The sequence below is a fragment of the Mytilus californianus genome, unplaced genomic scaffold, assembly GCF_021869535.1.
Source record: "Mytilus californianus isolate M0D057914Y unplaced genomic scaffold, xbMytCali1.0.p SCAF_4, whole genome shotgun sequence".
Classification (NCBI taxonomy): Eukaryota; Metazoa; Mollusca; class Bivalvia; order Mytilida; family Mytilidae; genus Mytilus; species Mytilus californianus.
The window spans coordinates 60,626,566-60,648,981 of NW_026262690.1; the positions used below are offsets into that span (position 1 = coordinate 60,626,566).

Genomic DNA, 22,416 nt, shown 5'->3' on the forward strand with positions numbered 1-22,416 from the left:
TTAAGATTTGTGTTGAAAACACCTTGCCATGAGAAGGGTTCAAACTCCCATCGTCTGTGTTGACGGGCTTGTGATCACTGTATAAGAACTACTTAGACACTCCACCTCTGAGGCCCAAACAACAAGTATGATTTAACTTGATTCAAGGCAATGAAACATGAACAGCTGGTCAGAGATACCTACTTTTTTGTGCAATTCTTTTACTGTAAATTCAGAAATTAATGTGCATTTATTATTGTGAATCCTTTACCTCTGGCAAAAATGTGAAAAAGTTTTATGAAGGCAAATCATTACTGAAAGAATGAATGTGACTATTATTGCTAACCTGATGCTGTCCAATTTTTTGGCATTAATAAAAACTGTAATAAATTCTGAATTTACAGTATACTGAATATACTCCTAGATGCATTCTTATGCCAAGTAATGTGATTATTGTTCTCATACATAAAGACTTAAGTGAAGCATAGAATCTCTGTGAAGGTTAGAATGACTTACTTTTACAGGATTCTGCTATACTCCCCAAGATGCTTCCATACACCTAGTTGCATGTTTGTAGGTCACTTAATATTTAAGCTCTGAACTATGACTTAATTAAAAATTTTAAAATATCAGTAATGAATTAAAAACTTAAGCTATTAAACCGTGAAATACCGGTATTGGTCATGTAACCTTCATCTTATGGCATATAGTCAGTCTCTCCTAGATAAAACTTCATACCTAGTATGTGGATGCAGCCATAAACATGGAAGTGAAGGGTACTGAACTTTGTTGAGAGGAAACTTAATAAAAATCCACTGAACTGTGAAATATGGGTTATGCGACCTTCATGGCAAATGGTACTTCTAGCACAGATGCATCTACACACTAATTATATAGCTGTATATCTTTTAGTTTTTAGAGAACAAGATGCTCACATGAACGGTGTCCCAACAGCTGGCTTCTTAAAACTGATAAATGCAGAGTGTATTTGATCCACTTGTATGCAGTAGATTAGTCAGTTACTTTTTACAGCGCATATTCAAAAGGCTTTAATCTTTCATAATACCAATTGCTAAAATGATTTATCCAATTGCAATTCTTTTGTTTATTGATGTAAGAGAGTATCACAAGACTAAAGGAAATAGGAACTAATGGCCTCATTGAAATAAAAGAAGGAAAAAAATAAAAGATTTTATTTATTACAAAGCGGTAATAATAATAAATTGGACAACAACCGTGACAATTACTAATGAAATATATGAACATGAAATTTGTGCATTGCATACCTATAAAATTACTATTTATCTAATCCCAAAGTACTAAAAACCTAATCATCTACAAAATTATACCATAACTTATTGTTTATATAACTTAACATTAATTTTAACATAACTAATTAACACAAAATATTAAACATCAAGTTGTGTTTTGAAATGCATTTAAAGCATGGATGCATTATTTACTGAAGTTGACTGAAATTCCATATAAAATTTTAGGAACTGTTTGGAATTTTCTTGAAATACACAATTGATGAAAATGTTCTTTCATGTAAAAATTGTATTGGTCGGGTCAAATGCTTAAAAAGCTTGGAATATTTGAAAGCATAACACACTTTGCACCATTCAATAAAAATTACAGATTTCTAAAACATACGTCTAAGACTCAAAGTTGGTTGGTCCTTGCAATTTAAATAATGAATACTTCCAAAGATTTTTTTTAAAATATGATTTCTATACATTCAATCATGCTACCAAATAAATGTAACTACAAATCAATCAACATTTTACTGGAAAAATATGTATTTGGTATCTACCAATTAAAACAATTTGCACATCATCAGTTATTTTATTCAATAATATGACATGATAATGGATTTCTGGATCAGGCTTATGATTGTTGTCCAATAAATTGTGATACTTGATACAGAAGTTTTATAGAAACACTTTTAAAAATTCTAAAATTTAAAGTTATGATGTCACTTTTTAATATAAAAAAAAACCAAACAAAGACTAGTAATAAGCCTTAAAAAATGAAAAAAAAAATCTTTGAACAGTGTCACAACCTATTGGAACAACTCTCATACACATTTATTAATAAACAAAAACTTATAAAAAAGATGAATTATTTTTCACCTTTCTTTTGATTATCTAGCACCACGATTGACACTGAAAATATGGTTAAATTTAATACTTTTTCTTCACTGAGCATAGTGTAATAAAAAAAAACTTTTAAAAACTATAAATAAGCATCAAGAGAGGTATGTTTATAACAAGTTACAATAAAAAACATTGAAAATAATAACAGGATGAATAAAAGACAAAAATAAGACATATATTGAATAATAAGAGACCAGAAACTGATAATGAAAACAAATCTATACAAAGGACTAGGAAGTTTTAAAAACAATGATTCATACACAATCTTCATTTGGATACTAATTGATTGAAATTTACCAGAACATTAGAAGTAAAAGTGTTAAAAAAAACCCATAAAACTACAACACTTTTGATATAAAGACATAAAAGGAGAAATCTGGGAATTATTGAAATCCTGGTTTTATACATTCTGGTTTTCTAACTTTTAGGACAAAGGTTTATATCATATCAAAATCACTTTTTTATACAGACCTAAAATTCATCTTTCATACAAATTAGATTATTTTATACAACTTTCATCAAATTACAATAACATTACCCAATAAACTGCTTCGCTGAGCGCAGCTGGATACGTCTGCAGAGGTCCAACCCTGAACAGTTGGGGCAAAAATGAACACAATATTCCAGCATGATACAGGTCTGAATTTGGATTGTATTAAATATTTGACATATAGGTTTCTGAATAAATGTAATCAAAGAATTTGAAATTGGTTATATGAATTGAATTTATATTCAATTAAAGATTTCTTGCTGTTGTGCAATACACTGTGCTATTGCGCAATACTTAGTAAATCTGTTGTCAGACTATAAACAATTAAAGTTTAGTTAATTCTCAATGTCATATTAGAAATTTATGAAAATGCAAAGGGAGCTTACATCAATAGACATAAACAATTCACCAAAGTTTCATGAGAATTGCTGACAGCATTTTTGAGTTATTGTCCGAAAACTGGAAAATCCCCCCTTTTTTAATGAATAAAACCCAATAACTCAGAAATATAAAATGTAAAATTTATAAAATTCTTAATGGAGCTTACATCAATAGATATAAGCAATTCACCAAAGTTTCATAAGAACTGCTGAAAGCATTTTTGATTTTTTGTCCCAAAACTGGAAAATCCCCCTTTTTATACGCCCGTTTACGGGACGTATTATGGTATACCGTTGTCCGTCCGTCGTCAACATGTTGGATATTAACTCAAAAAAGCTTTAACCAATTTGCATAAAACTTTGGTGAATTGTTTATATCTATTGACGTGAGCTCCCTTTCTTTTTTTATAAATTTTAGATTTTACGTTTCCAAGTTATGGGGTTTTATTCATTAAAAAAAGGGGAATTTTCCAGTTTTCAGGCAATAACTCAAGAATGCTTTCACCAACTTGCAAGAAATTGTGGTGAATTGTTTATATCTATTGACATGAGCTCCCTTTTGATTTTTATAAATTTAAGATTTTACGTTTCTGAGTTACAGGGTTTTATTCATAAAAAAAGGGGGATTTTCCAGTTTTTGGACAAAAACTCAAAAATGCTTTCAGCAGTTCTTATGAAACTTTGGTGAATTGTTTATATCTATTGATGTAAGCTCCCTTTAGAATTTTATAAATTTTACATTTTACATTTCTGAGTTATGGGGTTTTATTCATTAAAAAAGGGGGGATTTTCCAGTTTTCGGACAATAACTCAAAAATGCTGTCAGCAATTCTCATGAAACTTTGGTAAATTGTTTATATCTATTGATGTAAGCTCCCTTTTGATTTTCATAAATTTCTAATATGACATTGAGAATTAATTGAACTTTATTTGTTTATAGTCTGAAAACAGATTTACTAAGTATTGCGCAACAGCACAGTGTATTACACAACAGCAAGAAATAATTCAATTCATATAACCAATTTCAAGTTCTTTGACTAGATTTATTCAGAAACCTATAATATGTCAAATATTTAAATACAATCCAAATTCAGACCTGTATCAAGCTTGAATATTGTGTCCATTTTTGCCCCAACTGTTCAGGGTTGGACCTCTGCGGGCGTATCCAGTTGCGCTCAGCGAAGCAGTTTATTTATGAATAAAACCCTGTAACTCAGAAATGTAAAATCTAAAATATATAAAAATCGTAAGGGAGCTCATGTCAATAGATATAAAACAATTCACCACAATTTCTTGCAAGTTGGTGAAAGCATTCTTGAGTTATTGTCCGAAAACTGTAAAATCCCCCTTTTTTTAATGAATAAAACCCCACAACTCGAAAACGTAAAATCTAAAATTTATAAAAAATGAAAGGGAGCTCACGTCAATAGACATAAACTATTCACCAAAGTTTTATGCAAATTGGTTAAAGTGTTTCTGAGTTAATGTCCAACATGTTGACGACGGACGGACAGACGGACAACGGTATACCATAATACGTCCCGTAAACGGGCGTATAAAAACAGTGAATTTTGCATACTTTGAAACAGTTGCAATAAGAATTTATCAAACTTCATAAAGGCGTATTCTTAACTTTAGAGGTGTCAGGCAAAAGATTCAAAATCAATAAAAGTATAAAACCGAATTCCTAAGTGTGAACATTGCACTATCAGTAGAAGTAATACTCAGTTACAAGATATATTTATAAACACACTATAATGATAACATTTCTGATTCTACAAACCATTGTAAAACCCATGTTTTCTTCTATGTAAAATTTCTCCATTTTTGTAAATTTATATACAAATTTTATTGAGATATTTATAAGATGTATACTACCAGTGCAAAATAATAAGTAAATAATGCAGTGAAGTATATACGTCAATGAAAAGCTGATACAATGTGGTCCCAGGATATAGCTTATGGAACTTCTCAGTTTTACACACCATTTTTAAGTACATCAAATAATGAAAAATTTGCTAACATTTATCTTGGCAGTACACATAATTAGTTTCAACATATTTTCTTGTGGAATCTTGTTTTAAAAATAAAAACAAATATAAAAATCAAAACTTAATTGACTTGTACCAGCAGACCAGCTGATGAAATGTTATCGCCTCCTCCAGCTGTCTGTTTTACCTGAGTACACACCAACACAGGAGCAACACAAATCTGATAATCATCTTCATCCCAACATGACACAGGACGTTTCTCATGTACTGGAATTCTCGTGGAACTAGATGATATACTAGATGAGAATGAATCATCCAACAATAGCTTAGACTTTTGTGTGTGTATGTAGTTTGATCCACAAACATGTCGATGAGCTGTCAAAGAAGCTTTAGCTGTAGCAGACATTGTGTTTTTCCAGGAGGAACCTTTGGTTGTCAATATGGCTTGGTAGGCAAGAGTGTGGACATGAAGACGTGTTAATTTTCTTTTTCCATCAGTTTCCTTTGTATCTTTCAACAGCTTGTATACTTGTCTCATTTGGTCTAAAACAGAAGCCACTCTTGGGTGGGCATCAGACAGGAGAGAAACATTTCCATACTGTAATATATTGACAAGGTTTGGTAACTCTTGCTCATTCATACCCAGTGAATCTGAATACTCAACTACTGTGCTAATTATTTTCTGTAACAGTACAGGATCAGAGAATGAAGCCATTTCAAAATGTGTGTTAATTTTCCTAGGTAAAGTTGCCAATAGTGACCTCAATTTTCCAAGTCTGGATTCCATTTGACCTGAAAAATAACACAATGAATTTATTCATCACATTGGGCTAAACTAGACTTTTAGACTAAGATTTAAAATATTTTATTGCATTATCAAATTTTTCCTGCAAAATGCAAACAAGCTATCATCTCACACTTCTTTAGTTATTGTGACTGTTTTCTATCTGACCTTTTCAATCAGTGTTTATCACTGATGAATGCACAGCTTTAAAAAATAAATGGAGAATGTGTCCCCATGGACACAGATGATGCCATTGCTTGCATACAATGTTATAAAGGGAAATAACTCAAGAATGGTAAAAGTGACACTACCTAAATTTACCCTTGATCTGAGTTTAAGTAAGAGAACGGAAACGAAAAATTTAGCAATTTTTCCAATTTTAAAGGGGCATAACTATAAAACGGTTAAAGTGACTCCACCAAAATTCAAACTTGATCTGTATCTTTTGGTAATAAGCATTTTGTACAAGTTTCATAACATTTGGTTGAGGCAAACTAAGGTTGGAGAAATGAAACAAAAATATTCAGCAGTTTTTATACGCCCGTTTACCGGACGTATTATGGTATACCGTTGTTCGTCTCCCGGTCTGTCTGTCCGTCCTTCTGTCCATCTGTCCATCCGTCGTCAACATGTCTGACATTAACTCAAAAAAGCTTTAACCAATTTGCATAAAACTTTGGTGAATTGTTTATATCTATTGACGTGAGGTCCCTTTCGTTTTTTATAAATTTTAGATTTTACGTTTCCAAGTTATGGGGTTTTATTCATTAAAAAAAGGGGAATTTTCCAGTTTTCGGACAATAACTCAAGAATGCTTTCACCAACTTGCAAGAAATTTTTGTTAATTGTTTATATCTATTGACATGAGCTCCCTTTTGATTTTTATAAATTTTAGATTTTACGTTTCCAAGTTACATGGTGTTTTATTCATAAAATAAAATGCTCCGCTGGGCGCAGCTTGATACGACCGCAGAGGTCGAACCCTGAACAGTTGGGGCAAGTATGGACACAACATTCAAGCTTGATACAGCACTGAATTTGGATTGTGATTAAATATTTGACACAGCATAGGTTTCTGACACAGAATGAATGTGGTCTAAGAACTTCAATTTTTTTAATTTACCTATTCAAACCATATCATTATTATTTGCTTTTATATATAAATCAGAAATAACCAATTTAAAATGGAAAATTTTAAAGAAAAAAAAAGGAAAAAAAAGGAAAAAAAATCCCTCCCCCAAATTTTTTGAACCCCCTTATGATTCATCACCCCCATACTCAATCCCAGCCTGCCCTTTGTGGTATGGTACCTTGCAGTAAAATTTCAGAGAGATCCATACACTTGAACACAATTTATTGTCTGGAAACTAGAAAAATGCTTGTTTTTAGGCCCCTTTTTGGCCCCAAATTCCTAAACGTTTAGGGCAATTACCCCCAAACTCAAACCCAGCTTTCCCTTTGTGATATGGAATCCTGTAGTACAATTTCATAAAGATCCATACACTTACACACAAGTTATTGTCCTGAAACTAGAAAAATGCTAGTTTTTTGCCCCTTTTTGGCCCCTAATTCCTAAAATTTTAAGGCAATTCCCCCCAAAATTGATCCAAGCCTTCCCTTTGTGGTATGGTACCTTGCAGTACAATTTCAGAGAGATCCATACACTTGAACACAAGTTATTGTCTAGAAACTAGAAAAATGCTTATTTTTGGACCCTTTTGGCCCCTTATTCCTAAACGTTTTGGGCAATTACCCCCAGACTCAATTCCAGCTTTCCCTTTGTGATATGGTACCTTGTAGTACAATTTCAGAAAGATCCATACACTTACACACAAGTTATTGTCATGAAACTAGAAACATGCTTGTTTTTTGCCCCTTTTTTGGCCCCTAATTCCTAAAATTTTGAGGCAATTACCCCCAAAATCACTCCCAGCATTCCATTTGTGATATGGAACCTTGTGGTACAATGTCAGAGAGATCCATACACTCACACACAAGTTATGTCTGGAAGTTACAAAAATGCTTATTTTTGGCCCCTTTTTGGCCCCTGATTCCTTAACTGTTGGTACCATAACCCCCAAAGTCAATCACAACCTTCCTTTTGTGGTATTGAACCTTATGGTAAAATTTCATAGAGATCCATTCACTTAAACTAAAGTTAGAGTGCGAAAACTAATTTGTCTTCGGACGACGACGACAGCGACGCCAACGTCATACCAATATACGACCGCAAAATTTTTTTGCGGTCATATAAAAAGGGGGATTTTCCAGTTTTCGGACAATAACTCAAAAATGCTTTCAGCAGTTCTCATGAAACTTTGATGAATTGTTGATATCTATTGATGTAAGCTCCCTTTAGAATTTTATAAATTTTAGATTTTACATTTCTGAGTTGTGGGGTTTTATTCATTAAAAAAGGAGGGATTTTCCAGTTTTCAGACAATGAATCAAAAATGCTTTCAGCAATTCTTTTGAAACTTTGGTGAATTGATTATATCTATTGATGTAAGCTCCCTTTAGAATTTTATAAATTTTATTTGTTTATAGTCTGACAACAGATTTACTAAGTATTGCACAACAGCATAGTGTATTGCACAACAGCAAGAAATCTTTAATTGAATATAAATTCAATTTATATAACCAATTTCAAGTTCTTTGACTACATTTATTCAGAAACCTATAATATGTCAAATATTTAATTACAATCCAAATTCAGACCTGTATCAAGCTTGAATATTGTGTCCATTTTTGCCCCAACTGTTCAGGGTTGGACCTCTGCGGGCGTATCCAGCTGTGCTCAGCGAAGCAGTTTATTCCATTTGTAAAGGGGCATAACTCTAGAACAGTAAAAGTGATTCCACCAAAATTCAAACTTGATCTGTGTCTTTTGGTAATAAGCATTGTGTATAAGTTTAATAACATTTGGTTGAGGAAAACTAAAGTTAGAGAACGGAAACCAATTTTAGGACGTACGGACGGACGAATATACAAACGGACAAGGGTAAAACTTAATGCCCCCTCCGCCACGGCGGGGGCATAAAAACCAACAACATGTGCTCATAGGACACCATGCCCTGCTCCAACCATCAAATTTCCATGTTCAGTGAAACTGTGCAATCTTGGTAAAAACCTAAATTTGGCATATACATATTAAACAGATCACTTAATAAGGAACATGCGTTTTAAGTTTCAAGTTGATGTGACCACAAACTACCTTGAACCATAAATTTAACCTATCACATTTCCATGCTCAGTGAACTGTGAAAGCAAGGTCAAAACCCTTATTTGGCATATATATCAAATAATTCAATTGATAACAAATATGTGTACTAAGTTTCAAGTTGATGTGACCACAAACTACCTAAAACCAAAACTTTAACCTACAATTCTTTTGTACTTTAACCCAAAAAATTAACCTCTCAGGGCAGAAAAAAGGGTGAAATTGTAATTCAAGTTAAATATCCAGTACTGTGGATTCACTTATTTTCGTGGGTACCAATTATTGTGGATATTTGTTTTCATGGTTTTGCTAAAGTCTGTACATAAGCCTTGTGAAAATTTGTTATTCGTTGAACATTTAAATTCCTTGTTCACCTTTTCCCACGAAATCCACAAAAAGTGGTATCCCACGAATAATAAAGAATTCACAGTATATAGCAAATTATTGTAAAATATCTGGGATAGGAAGTTGATACTTGAATCATTGTTTACATAACTACTGCCAGTCTACTGGGTATTTAACAACTGGTTTTAGAATTACTGTACTGTGTCTGGGGCATCATCTGTAGGGTTTGAAAAACTGAAGTATTGAGAGAAAAAAAACCTTCTGTCACACTATTCTAATATGGGAATAACAAATTCAATATCATATGTTGATTGTTCCACTTATATATCAACATTATCCACATGATATTTGTATACTAAAGAATTTGCAGCATGGCTGCACTTTTTTTTTGCGTTATTTTTTTCAAATCATACCATTTTGAAAAGGAAAATTATCCATCATTTGTAATCCACCAACAACAAGTACAGAAGGATCAAACTTTATGATTTCCTTTTCTAAGTCATCTACTGTCTCCAATAAAGGATTACTGTTGTCACTGTGAACTATAAACCTTCAATAAAAAAAATATACAACTCAATTATGAATGATGTGACTGTTGTTAGTGGGGCTCATTTGGGTCTAAGCGTGACGAAGGATTTGCCAATTTTTTGTAAGCGTGACATGTGAAAGTCTATTTATCTTGCGTGAAAATGTAGTCGGGTGGTACACTTGAAAATACAAGCGCTATTATTGCAATGATAAGCGGGATATGGGATTCTGACAAAACAATAAGCGGGATCTGGGATCAGACCCCCTTGTTAATGTTTAAAGTTCTTTTCAGTTAAATGCTTTTCCACATATTTCATTAATTTTTAAGATTTTTAAAAAGATTTTTTTCTGTTCAAAGGTGGCAACGAGGACTTCAACTAATAATTTTGGATATTGAACAATAATGCATTCATTAACAATTAATTTAATGTGTAAATTTACTTCAAATACCATTCATTATATACTTTTTTCTGTATAAATAGGGGTTTTCAAGACAAAAAAAATCCCTCCATTCAAAATGGGGATACCTCATACAAAATTTGAAGAAAAATGGTAAAAGTTCTCAACAAAATGCTGAAGGAATAAAATATTTTCTAATATAAACCGAATTGCAAATTTGTGAACTTTGAAGCAAATATGCAAAAATCTTTTATCTGTAATTTTCTCTACATGACATATTTACACTACAATGTCATTAAATGTAATTAGATATCCTGCTGTTCATTTCGATTCCTGCATTTACAAGCTTGACCATAATAACAGCCTCATAGGTTTATTTCATACATACAGTTGTATTATTTGCTGATTCATGCAAGTTATTTTCAAAAATGTACAAAGACTGCTTTTACCAAATTTAAAACCTTTATGTTATGATCAATTTTTTAAGAAGACTTTGCTACATGTACTTACCTATTAGCTCTAGGAGAGGTAAATTTGCCCCATTTATCTCCTGTTTTGTATTCTAAAATTAAATGTATATCATCCTCTTCTAGAACATCTCCAAGTACTACAAAAAATAAACATTATGTGTAACTTAAGGAAAAAAATGAAAATGAATTCTTAATAAATAATAACCATGTCTTTCAATATTATTCTATTTTGGCAAGGAAATGAAATATAGCTGGAAAAAACAAAAAAACAATTTCATTTGTAAACTTTGTAATTTCAAACAAAGGCAATCATGCATGGCAATGCAAAGCAGATCTCCTTTTTGCCATCGCTATTATATTTATATTCATGTTGCATAACTCAAAAGCTTTTAGCATAATGCTATTAAGTGCCCTATATTATTTAGCTTCATAATAAATAGGTGGCACATCTTCTCATCATGAATGGCCATTGGATCAATTTTGATAAAAGAATGTAAAATGGTACTGTAGATTCATTATAATTCATGTGATACTCATTTTTTTTTTGGATTTCATGGGTAAAGGTGAACCATGAATTTAAATGTTTAACAAAGTACAAATTTTCTTAAGGTTCGTATGCAAAAACTTTTGAAAAATCATGAAATCAAACATCCACTAAATTACAATTTTTACTCAATCCACAAAAATAGGTACCCACGAAATTAAATGAATCCATAGTAATTCCTAGTCTCTAGTGCCTAAAAACTTTGACCATATTAATGCTATCAAATGTAGGTGACCATATGGGCCTCTTCTATAAAATAAGAGTTATGCTTTCTAAAAAATTACCTAGGGCTTGATCATATTTGATAAAGATTGGTCTCAAGTTTGTAGCTTTATGGTGCCTACACCTTAACGGTGTCAATATTTTTTTACTTCTGACCTTAAAATTATATAGGACTCAAAATCAATTAACCTTCTCCCTCCTCCCCCATATTTTAAGGCTTTCATTTAATATACATTGTACATTTTTAACATGTATACATATTTATGCATTTCTATTAAATTTATTGTCTATTTCCTCAACATATGTACCTTTGTATTATTGTATACCTGTAATATCTAGTGTAACATTGTATCTACAGCGGGTTTTTGGAATAAAGTATATATATTATTTGAAGATTGGATTAAAGACTGGACTTTTTTGTTCATTTACTTGCAAGCAAGTAACAGAAGAATGGGCAAACACAATATATACATGTATCAAGTGGTGGATTCAGGACTTTCAATAAGTAAGGGGGCCTGGCAGTCAAAAATCTACTGTTGCATTACTTCAGTAATATAGTTTCTATGCTGACAGATGTTCATTCAGGCCATTCTGACCATATATTGTAATTTACTTTACTTAATACGGGTAGATGTATTTTTGTTATTGAAAATCATTTCAGATTTTTTAATTAATTCTTGCTAGACTGTTAAAATAAAAGTTTTAGTATCCAAATTCAAATATATATCCTGTCTAATTTCCTATAGTTAGATGCAAATTTAAACACTGGCTGTACATTGTACAATAATAAAATAATACTGGCTAAATATTATATTAAATGTTAACATGGTGAATAAAGATATACTACCTACCATGTAAACTAGAATGAAGTGCCTTCCTGGTATCTTTTGATAATTTGGCAGCCAACAGAACTTCTGCACCTTCCTGAGCCAGTCTCTGTGCCATGGCAGGGGCATTTCCACCTATAGCTTCTTTGTAACCAGGTATTGTTTTAGCTGCTCTTGTTAACTGGTTAAATAATGTGTCATTTCCAACATATCGTCTAAAATTAAATCATTGGAAGTTTTTATTAATTTTCCAAAATGCAGTTTATATCATGGATTTTTTTAAATATGATAAAAGATACAATGTATGGGTCAAAGAGCATTTTTTAAATTGTGCAAAAATGTCAGATTTTGTATAAAAAATTAAGGAGATGTGGTATGATTGCCAATGAGACAACTATCCAACAAAGTTCAAATGAAGTGGATGTTAACAATTATAGGCAATCGTATAGCCTTCAACAATGAGAAAAAAACCATAGCCCTGACATGAAAAATATGAAACAATTCAATTGAGAAAACTAATGGCCTAATTTATAACAAAACAATTTACGAAAAACAAATATGACAGACATGAACAAACGACAACCACTGAACTACAGGCTCCTGACTTGGGACAGGCACATATAGATTGTGGTGGAGTTAAACATGTTTGTGAGTGCTCAACCCTCCCCTTACCTGGGACAGTGGTGTAACAGCACAACATAAGAACAAACTATCAATATCACTTGAAAAGGGCTCAACTCATCAGATCGATACAAAGCAGAAAATCATCTAACAAAAACACAGACCGGACCAGGTAGATTATTTTTTTGAAAAAACCAATTATGTGTGATAGAAAAAAACACCAAAAAGACGATAAAGATTTGAGAAGATAGCTCTCATAGTGTGATTTCAGAAAATAAAAAGAAAATTTTGGTCACAGGACTTGTTTTTTAGCTACAAATCAATATAGGTAAATTAACTACACATTCCTTTTAGAAAGCAAGATTATTTGAGTTATCTCCCCTTATATAAATGGTTGAAATAAAATTGAACCAAACACAAATAATTCTGTATTTGTAATTAAAGACAAACTAAGAGATAAAACACATAATTTTCTTCATTCAGACTTGTTAGATGAAAAGTCTAACAAATAAATTACATTCCTCTCTCAAAAGTTGCATATATACATGTACATGCAGTCTCATCAAATATGTAGTCTGATTGTTTTTTGCCAATTTTACAATCCAAAGTGGGGAAGGATATCTGATCTACAAATGTACCTTAAATAAAAATAATTATACATCAACTTTATTGACACTAAACCTGTCTATGTTTTTTGTACTTGACATTTTTGTCGCTAATTAGGCAGACTGGTCAGTCTGCTGTTGAGAAATTAATAATATATTATATAAATAACACATAGCTGAGAGGGTAAAGGGCAGATTGTTATCCTTAGAAAACATTTTGAGGTGAAGCCAAGTTTGACAATGTTTTTTAGGGGTAACAATCTGGTCTATCACCCCCTCAGCTTTGTGTTATTCAATTCATTGAATGTTCTGTTATTATTGTCTTTTAAATTTCAAAAAAATGTACATACATGTCACAGGCTCACAGCCATCCAAATTAAATAAAGGACAAAATTGATCATTAATTATAATAGCAATATGTACCTTTCTTTGTACATTGTACATGTATCAGCCATATCATTCATATGGAAGCAAGACAAGTCGCCCCCCCATAGGAAAAAGGGTTAAATCCCGTTAAATTTACTCCTGCCAACTCGCCCCACTTATGAAAAAGGGTAAAATCTGATTCCCTATGAATATAAGATATATTTTATTACCAATTAAGGGTCCACAAGGGGCATATAGAGAATACATGTATAAGGAAAAAGAACATTGATTAGCGTAGATACATAGAATTTAAATACACAATTACAATATATTGTACAATTAGACTGTAAAAAAGCCCTTGGTTTAAAGAATATAATATATTTATATGAGAAATAAATACATCTAACTCATACTGACTTGAATAAATTTTCCAACAGCATTAAGTACCTGATTGTCTTCACAGCTCAATAAATATATGAATTTTTGCTGATTGTCCAGTAAATTAAAGTTTGGCATTTTGTGGCAAACAAAGTCAAAGAGAGCATCTCTATCAAGAGTTAAATTTATCACATGAAATTAAATAAATTGCTTCACCGAGTGCAGCTGGATATGACCGCAGAGGTCCAACCCTGAACAGTTGGGGCAAAAATGGACACAATATTCGTGCTTGATACAGGTCTGAATTTGGATTGAAATTAAACATTTGACACATAATAGGTTTCTGACACAGAATAACTTAGAATCGGTTATATGATTTGAATTTATATTAAATTTTTTGTGCAATACACTATGCTGTTGCCAATTGCCCCCCCCTCCCACCCCCTCAACAAAAAATTTCACCCCCCTTTTTTTTGGCAAAAACATTTTTTTCACCCCACCCTTTTTTTTTTACAAAAAAAAATAATATTTGAAGAAATTTTCTTTTTAATTTCTGAAATCTGTAATGAAAGGAGAAAAAAAATTGTTCCCCCCCCACCCCCCATTTTTTTCACCTCCCCCCAACCCCTTTTTCCAAAAAAAAAAAAATTTCCCTCAAGATATGGTGATTATCTCAATTCAAATTTCCAATGGAGTTTGCAACCATAACTACCCATTTAAATACATCATAAAAGTCTTAAAATAGAAAATGACATACGTAATCATGTCTAAAAATAATATATCTTTAATCAGCATTTTTATTAGTAACTTCTAAAAATAAATTGAAAGCTAATCACCTCAAGACAATACAAAATTTCTTTATACACATAATTTTAAAGCAGTGTAGGGGAGGTAATCCAAATTTAACATTGTATTTAAAAGTGATTGTCCATTAACAAGGAAACCCTTGTTTTTCCCCCTTTTTTGTCCCTAATTCCTAAACAGTTTGAGCCATTGCCCCAAAAGCCAATTCTAACCATCCCTTTGTGGTATGGAAAATTTCAGAGAGATCCATACACTGTTCTACAAGTTATTGTCTGAAAACTAGAAAGATGCTTATTTGGGGCCCTTTTTTGGCCCCTACATGTAATTCCTAAACTGTTAGGACCATAACCCCCAAAATCAATCCCAATCTTCCTTTTGTGGTTATAAACCTTGTGTTTAAATTTCATAGATTTCTATTAACTAATACTACATGTAAAGTTATTGTCCAGAAACCAAGTGTCTTCGGACAACGACGACGTGATACCAATATACGACATTTTTTGCGGTCGTATAAAAATGGATTTCATCTCCAATACAGCCAGAGGAGCATTTTTTGCAAATTCTTTCATTTCGTGGAATATTTGAAAAACGGCTACATGTATATAATAAAGGTCTGCCAACTCGTGACCCAGTTCTGCAGAAGTTCGTCTGTTATGTCCACAAAACCTAGGTCACCAGCTCTTTCTACCAGATTACTACATGGTGTGTCTTCAACCAACCTACAAGGACAAACAACGATGTAGAAGGCTGGCACAGACGCCTCAACAAAAAGAACAACGACGAAAAGCCAGCCTTCTATGACCTCATCCAGAAACTGCAGGAAGAGTCTCAACAAGTCTACTACCCATCCAGATTAAGTTAGTGTCTGAGGGTAAGCTTACTCTGTACCAGTGCAAGCCCGCCCATGTTACCAGAGTTGGTAGGCCTTAATTCAGTACAGTTAAATTCTTTTTTTTTCATTAGTACACATAGGGCGAGTTGGCAGACATTTATTCAACGGGATTTAACCCTTTTTCATAAGTGGGGCAAGTTGGCAGGACTAAATTCATCGGTATTTTACTATTTTTCTTAAGTGGGGAGAGTTGGCAGACCTATATTCAAAAATTTGTGCGGTTGTATATTGGTATCACGTCATCGTCGTCGTAGAAGACATTTGGTTTCCGGACAATACCTTTAGTGTTAGTATATAGAAATCTATTAAATTAAAACACAAGGTTTATAACCACAAAAGGAAGGTTTGGATTGATTTTGGGGGTTATGGTCCTAACAGTTTAGGAATTAGGGGCCAAAAAGAAGCCCAAATAAGCATCTATTTAGTTTCCAGACAATAACTTGTGTATGGATCTCTCTGAAATTATACTTAAGTTTCTTTACCACAAAGGGATGGTTAGGATTGGCTTTGGGGGGTTATGGCTCAAACTGTTTAGGAATTAGGGGCAAAAAAGGGGGAAAAACAAGGGTTTCCTGGTTAATGTACAATTAAGACAATTTAAAAGTAGTGTAAGGGAGGTAATCTAAACACAAACAATGTTTTAAATTATGTATAAAGGAATGTTGTATTGTCTTGAGGTGATTAGCTGTCAATTTACTTTAAGAAGTTACTATTAAATTTATGATGATTAAGGAATATTGATTTTAGCCATGGTTATGTATATCATTTTCTATTTTAAGACTTTTATGATGTATTTAAATGGGTAATTATGGTTGCAAACTCCTAATGGAAATTTGAATTGAGATTATGACCATATCTTGAGGGAAAGAATTTTTTGTTTGGAAAAAGGGTGGCGCAGGTGAAATAAACTGCTTCGCTGAGCGCAGCTGGATACGCCCGCAGAGGTCCAACCCTGAACAGTTGGGGCAAAAATGGACACAATATTCAAGCTTGATACAGGTCTGAATTTGGATTGTAATTAAATATTTGACATATTATAGGTTTCTGAATAAATGTAGTCAAAGAACTTGAAATTGGTTATATAAATTGAATTTATATTCAATTAAAGATTTCTTGCTGTTGTGCAATACTTAGTAAATCTGTTCTCAGACTATAAACAAATATTATAAAGTTCAATTAATTCTAAATGTCATATTAGAAATTTATGAAAATCAAAAGGGAGCTTACATCAATAGATATAAACAATTCACCAAAGTTTCATGAGAATTGCTGACAGCATTTTTGAGTTATTGTCCGAAAACTGGAAAATCCCCCCTTTTTTAATGAATAAAACCCCATAACTCAGAAATGTAAAATGTAAAATTTATAAAATTCTAAAGGGAGCTTACATCAATAGATATAAACAATTCACCAAAGTTTCATAAGAACTGCTGAAAGCATTTTTGAGTTTTTGTCTGAAAACTGGAAAATCCCCCTTTTTTAATGAATAAAACCCTGTAACTCGGAAACGTAAAATCTAAAATTGTTAAAATCGAAAGGGAGCTCATGTCAATAGATATAAACATTTCACCACACTTTCTTGCAAGTTGGTGAAAGCATTCTTGAGTTATTGTCCAAAAACTGGAAAATCCCCCTTTTTTTAATGAATAAAACCCCATAACTCGGAAATGTAAAATCTAAAATTTATAAAAAAAAACAAAAGGGAGCTCACGTCAATAGATATAAACAATTCACCAAAGTTTTATGCAAATTGGTTAAAGTGTTTTTGAGTTAATGTCCGACATGTTGACGACGGACGGACAGACGGACAACAGTATACCATAATAAGTCCTGTAAACAGGCGTATAAAAGGGGGGGGGGGATTGTGGGAGGGGGTCAATTTTTTCTCATTTCAGATTTTAGAAGTTAAAAAGAAAATTTCTTCATAAAAATTTTTTTTTTGCAAAAAAAGGGGGGATAATTTTTTTTTTTAAACTGTGAGGGGGGGGGGAAATTTTGTTTAAGTTTTTGTTTGAGGGGGGGTTGTTTGGAATAAGGGGGGAGGGGTAAAAAAGAAATTGTTGGAGGGAGAAAATTTTTTCTCATTTCAGATTTCAGAAATTAAAAAAATTTCTTTATATTGTATTTTTTGTGCAAAAAAATGAGGGGGGGGGGGGGAGGTAAAAAAAATTTTTTTTTTTATTTTTTATTTTGGAGGGGGTCAATATGCAACAGCATAGTGTATTGTGTATTGCACAAAATAAAAATAAAGGGGGGGCAGTAATTTTTTTAATTTTTGGGAGGGGGCAATTCGCAACAGCATAGTGTATTGCACAAAAGCAAACAATTGAGTATGAATTCAAATCCTATAACCAATTCTAAGTTCTCAATGGTTTTGTTATAAAGACATGTTGTATTCTTTTGAGGTGATTAGCTGTCAATTTATTTTTTAGAACTTATATTAAATGCTGATGAAGGAATTTATTTTTAGATATTGCTATTAAATTTTGCTGATCAAGGTTTTCTTTTTTTAGTTATGACTATCATGTCATTTTCTATTTAATACTTTAATGATGTATTTAAATTTTATATTTAATACGTTAATGATGTATTTAAATGGGTTTGGTTTATTATTTGTATTAGAGTTACCTCCCTTACAATGGTTTTGTTATAAAGAAATGTTGTAATCTCTTTAGGTGATTAGCTGTAGATTTATTTTTTGAAGTTATATTAAATGTTGACAAAGGAATTTTATTTTTAGATATTACTAATAAATTTTGCTGATCAAGGTTTTCTAATTTTAGCCATGACTATGATGTCATTTTCTATCTTTATACTTTTATGATGTATTTAGATGGGCTTTTATGGTTGCAAAGTCCATTGGAAATTTTGAAAGCAAATTTAAATTTAAAATATGCGCTTCATTTTCCATTGTCTTTTGAATAGCAATTTATATAAGACTGCAAAATTTAGTATGGGTTCATATAGTGCTGTGATGTCGTCATCGTTTGCATCGTCGTCAACTGAAAACACATTTGATTTCCGAACAATAACTTTAGTTTAAGTGAATGGATCTCTATAAAAAATTTTAAGATGGTTCAATACCACAAAAGGAAGATTGGGATTTATTTGGCAGATGATTGTCCCAACCATTTATGAATTAGGAGCCAAAAAGGGACATTTTTCTACTTTCAGGATAATAACTTGAGTATAAGTATTTCAATTGCTCTGAAATTGTACCACAATGTTTAATACCACAAAGTTTGAAAGGGGGGGGGGGGGGGGGGGGTTTCCAATATTTTTTAATCGGTTCATATTTTTTTTCAATATTTTTAAATTTCAAATTTTTGAAAAATTTCAAGAAGAATTCTTCAATACTCTAGTTCAGGGAAAGCTTGTTCGCGACCTAGAATTCTGAGTGGGTTAAGCGTTTAATTAAAATTCATGCGAGAATATGTGAGATTTGGATGAACTGGGGGCAAAGTCATTTGGTACAAATCAATATTTGATGTTAAGGACGCCCGCCTTTTCCCTGTTTACCTGTGAAGTCGTTGAGTGTCATCTGTTTTTTGGTTTATGTTTATGTTTAATAAAGTAAAAAAAATATTGTGAAGAATTTCGAGACCTAGTGTTTGAAAATTACGAGAGAAAATTAGGAAAAGAAATTTGAAGGAAACTTGAAATTTACCTTGCAAATAACCAAAACGAAATGTTTGATAAAGAAGGAACGAGGGCCTACAAGTCCCTGGAAGCTTCCAAGAACTTTGAAGAAGTTTATGTGCAGAAATATCATCTTTGGAGACAGTATATCATTCAAAGGTGACACTATACATAATTTATTCTCTTTGACATGTGTCGGGCGGATATAGATAAACAATTTAACCCATATGATTGTCATGTAAAACGGAGCCTTTTGAAAAGTTGTTGTTGGTCATAACACAAAGTCGATATCATGAATGATATTATGCGAAGTATTCAATAAAATATAACCATGGATTCATAAATGTTATGTTTTCAATATTGTATAAATAGTCGGATCGTTTAACCTTGGAACAGTAAATACGTTCCTTGTTCAACCCATAATAAAAAAGTTCCCATAAAAACAAACAGCTACCGGTCGTCGTATGGAATTAAACTCTTAGCAAAAAAAGCCACACCCACTAATAAGCTATACAATGTCTTGACTCGGACTGTTGCATTTTAAACAAACAAGTGAAAAGTCCAGCGCAATATAGAACAAAACAGTTTCAACATTCATATATCATTATCATGATCTTGACCTGCATGGATATGCATTTTACTTGCAACTGTCCCAATTTCCCGAAATTCCATCATGTTTGACAAAGATTTTGATGTAAAACAAAACTTTAACCACAGACTGAACCTAAATGCCGACGCAGTCGGCGTTAACGCTGACTACGGAATCTAGGATCGCCAAGTCTCGCTTACGCGAAATAAATTTCACAAGCTTGACAAAAAGAAGGATGTATGTCTAAAGATCCAAGTAGGCAGTTATTTCACTCATAAATCTTGAAGATCTACTTGCTTTCGACAAGACGACAATCATTGATTTTTTGTGTGTAGAGGGGGGAGGGGAGGGGGTACTTTTTTCTAAATTAATTGTAATATTACAATTTTTTTTTCACATTTACTCTCATTTTTCTACCTATTAACGTGAATTTTCTGACACAAAAATAAATATACAACAGCACTGTTCATTAAAAGTATGTAATCAAATGCCTAACTATATATATGTGTGAAAATTTACTTTCTGAAGATATAAAAAAATATATAAAGTATCTTTTATTCTGTTTAAGATCTTATAAAATCTCATTGAAATTAATTATATATTCTGCATACTATATTATGTATGCTTCGCGATAAGACAAGATAAATTGCTGAACGACCCAGATCCCCCTTCTTTCAAAATTGTCAATATCTCATGCATTTGAATTAAGCACAACAATACCTTTATGTAAATTTAATACACGCATGCAATCAGGGCTAGTATTTTGAACATATGTTTTAACGGTAACTGTCAGAACATGATTATAATTATTAAGGGTATATTAATTTTGTCCAATTGTCGCCTGGTGAGATTAATAGTTTATGGTAAAACTTTATGATACCATATGGCCTAGGTGTTGATTGACTTTTATTTTTATGACCTAAGAAATGGTAATGAAATAGCACCCGTAACTTATTGAATATATCTGCTAAGTGTACATCACAGCATGAATCTGTCCATTTTTGCGTGAAGGTGACACGCAAAGTCAGGTGACATATCAAACCGTTTCTTTTGTAATTAAGGTTAATTAACATAACAGTCAAAATAGTCTGTTTTAATCTGTCAGTGTAATCAATCACTTCACTTGTGATAAATAATCTGATTACAGTAATAACGATGCCGATCTAAAAATTCAATAAACTGATAATGCCCCCAGTTCATCAAATCTCGTATATAATCAGTCGATAACGCAAAATCACAATCGATCTTGCACATGCGCATTGTTTCCCTGAACTAGAGTATTGCACAGTATTGCGCATTAGATTTGTAAAATCTTTGACCACATTTATTTTGTGTCAGAATCCTATATTATGGCAAAAATTTGATCACAATCCAAATTCAGATAGTATAAAGCTTGAATATTTTGTCCAAATTTGCCCCAACTGTTCAGAGTTCGACCACTGTGGTCGTATCAGGCTGCGCTCAGTGAATCATTTTATTTAGTAAGTGGGGCGAGTTGGTGAAAAAGTGGGGCAATTTAGTGTGGGGCGACTTGTCATAGATTCATACACATGTATGAGCTTGACCTCTTTTTTGTTGAAAGGGAAATGCCAATTATTTTGCTCAATTTACATTCTATTTGTTGATATTTTTTCATAAACCTTAAACAAAAGCAACTCTTATGTGTTTCATTTACATAGGATTAGAATGTCTTAAGCATATCTGTCACCGTATAAGAAAAATGAATTATCTTACTCTGCTGCAGCACCATGCTGAAAAAAATATGCCATCATCTTTGTCAACTCCTGCTGTGTATCAACGGACATAAAGTGTTCCGGGTTTTCTGGTGCCTCAAATTTTAAAGCATCTAAAAGTGCAAGACCATCTACAAACATATCTCGGCAACCACCAAAACCAATTGCAATTTTCGCCTTTGGTTGTGCGATTTTTTTCTCTGCTCGGAGTAACCCTGACAAAATTTGTTGAAGTCTCTCGTTCATATCGTTTTCATAATCGTAGTCTGATGGATAAAAATAAGCAAGCAGGGCGACAAGGACGGGAATAACGAACACATATTTCAAATTTGACATATTCTCAAACAGATTTTTTTTGTGCTAAAGCCAAATAATCATCTACTGGCAAATAAAAGAAAGTTGTCGTTGCAGTCCTTACCGGAAGTTCAGAAAACTTCGTAACGTTTGAGTCAAT

General features: G+C 32.4%; 1 protein-coding gene across 1 annotated transcript; it reads right to left on the reverse strand.

The window, feature by feature from the left end:
* Positions 1–1,157: 1,157 nt before the first annotated feature.
* LOC127698568 (ADP-dependent glucokinase-like) lies at positions 1,158–22,390 on the reverse strand. Its single transcript, XM_052202075.1, has 5 exons — positions 21,964–22,390; positions 12,360–12,550; positions 10,783–10,879; positions 9,759–9,895; positions 1,158–5,788 (listed from the first exon to the last, which is right to left on the reverse strand). Exons 1-5 carry the CDS (start codon positions 22,296–22,298, stop codon positions 5,118–5,120), a joined length of 1,431 nt encoding a protein of 476 aa, XP_052058035.1. The 5' UTR covers positions 22,299–22,390; the 3' UTR covers positions 1,158–5,117.
* Positions 22,391–22,416: the final 26 nt, after the last annotated feature.

Coding starts and splice junctions, on each gene's coding strand:
- LOC127698568 (XM_052202075.1), bottom strand. CDS start 22,298: ATGTCAAATTTGAAATATGTGTTCGTTATTCCCGTCCTTGTCGCCCTG. Junction 9,896..10,782: donor ACCTCTCCTAGAGCTAATAG/GTAAGTACATGT, acceptor TTTTTATTGAAG/GTTTATAGTTCACAGTGACA. Junction 5,789..9,758: donor TAATTTTCCTTTTCAAAATG/GTATGATTTGAA, acceptor GTTATTTTTCAG/GTCAAATGGAATCCAGACTT.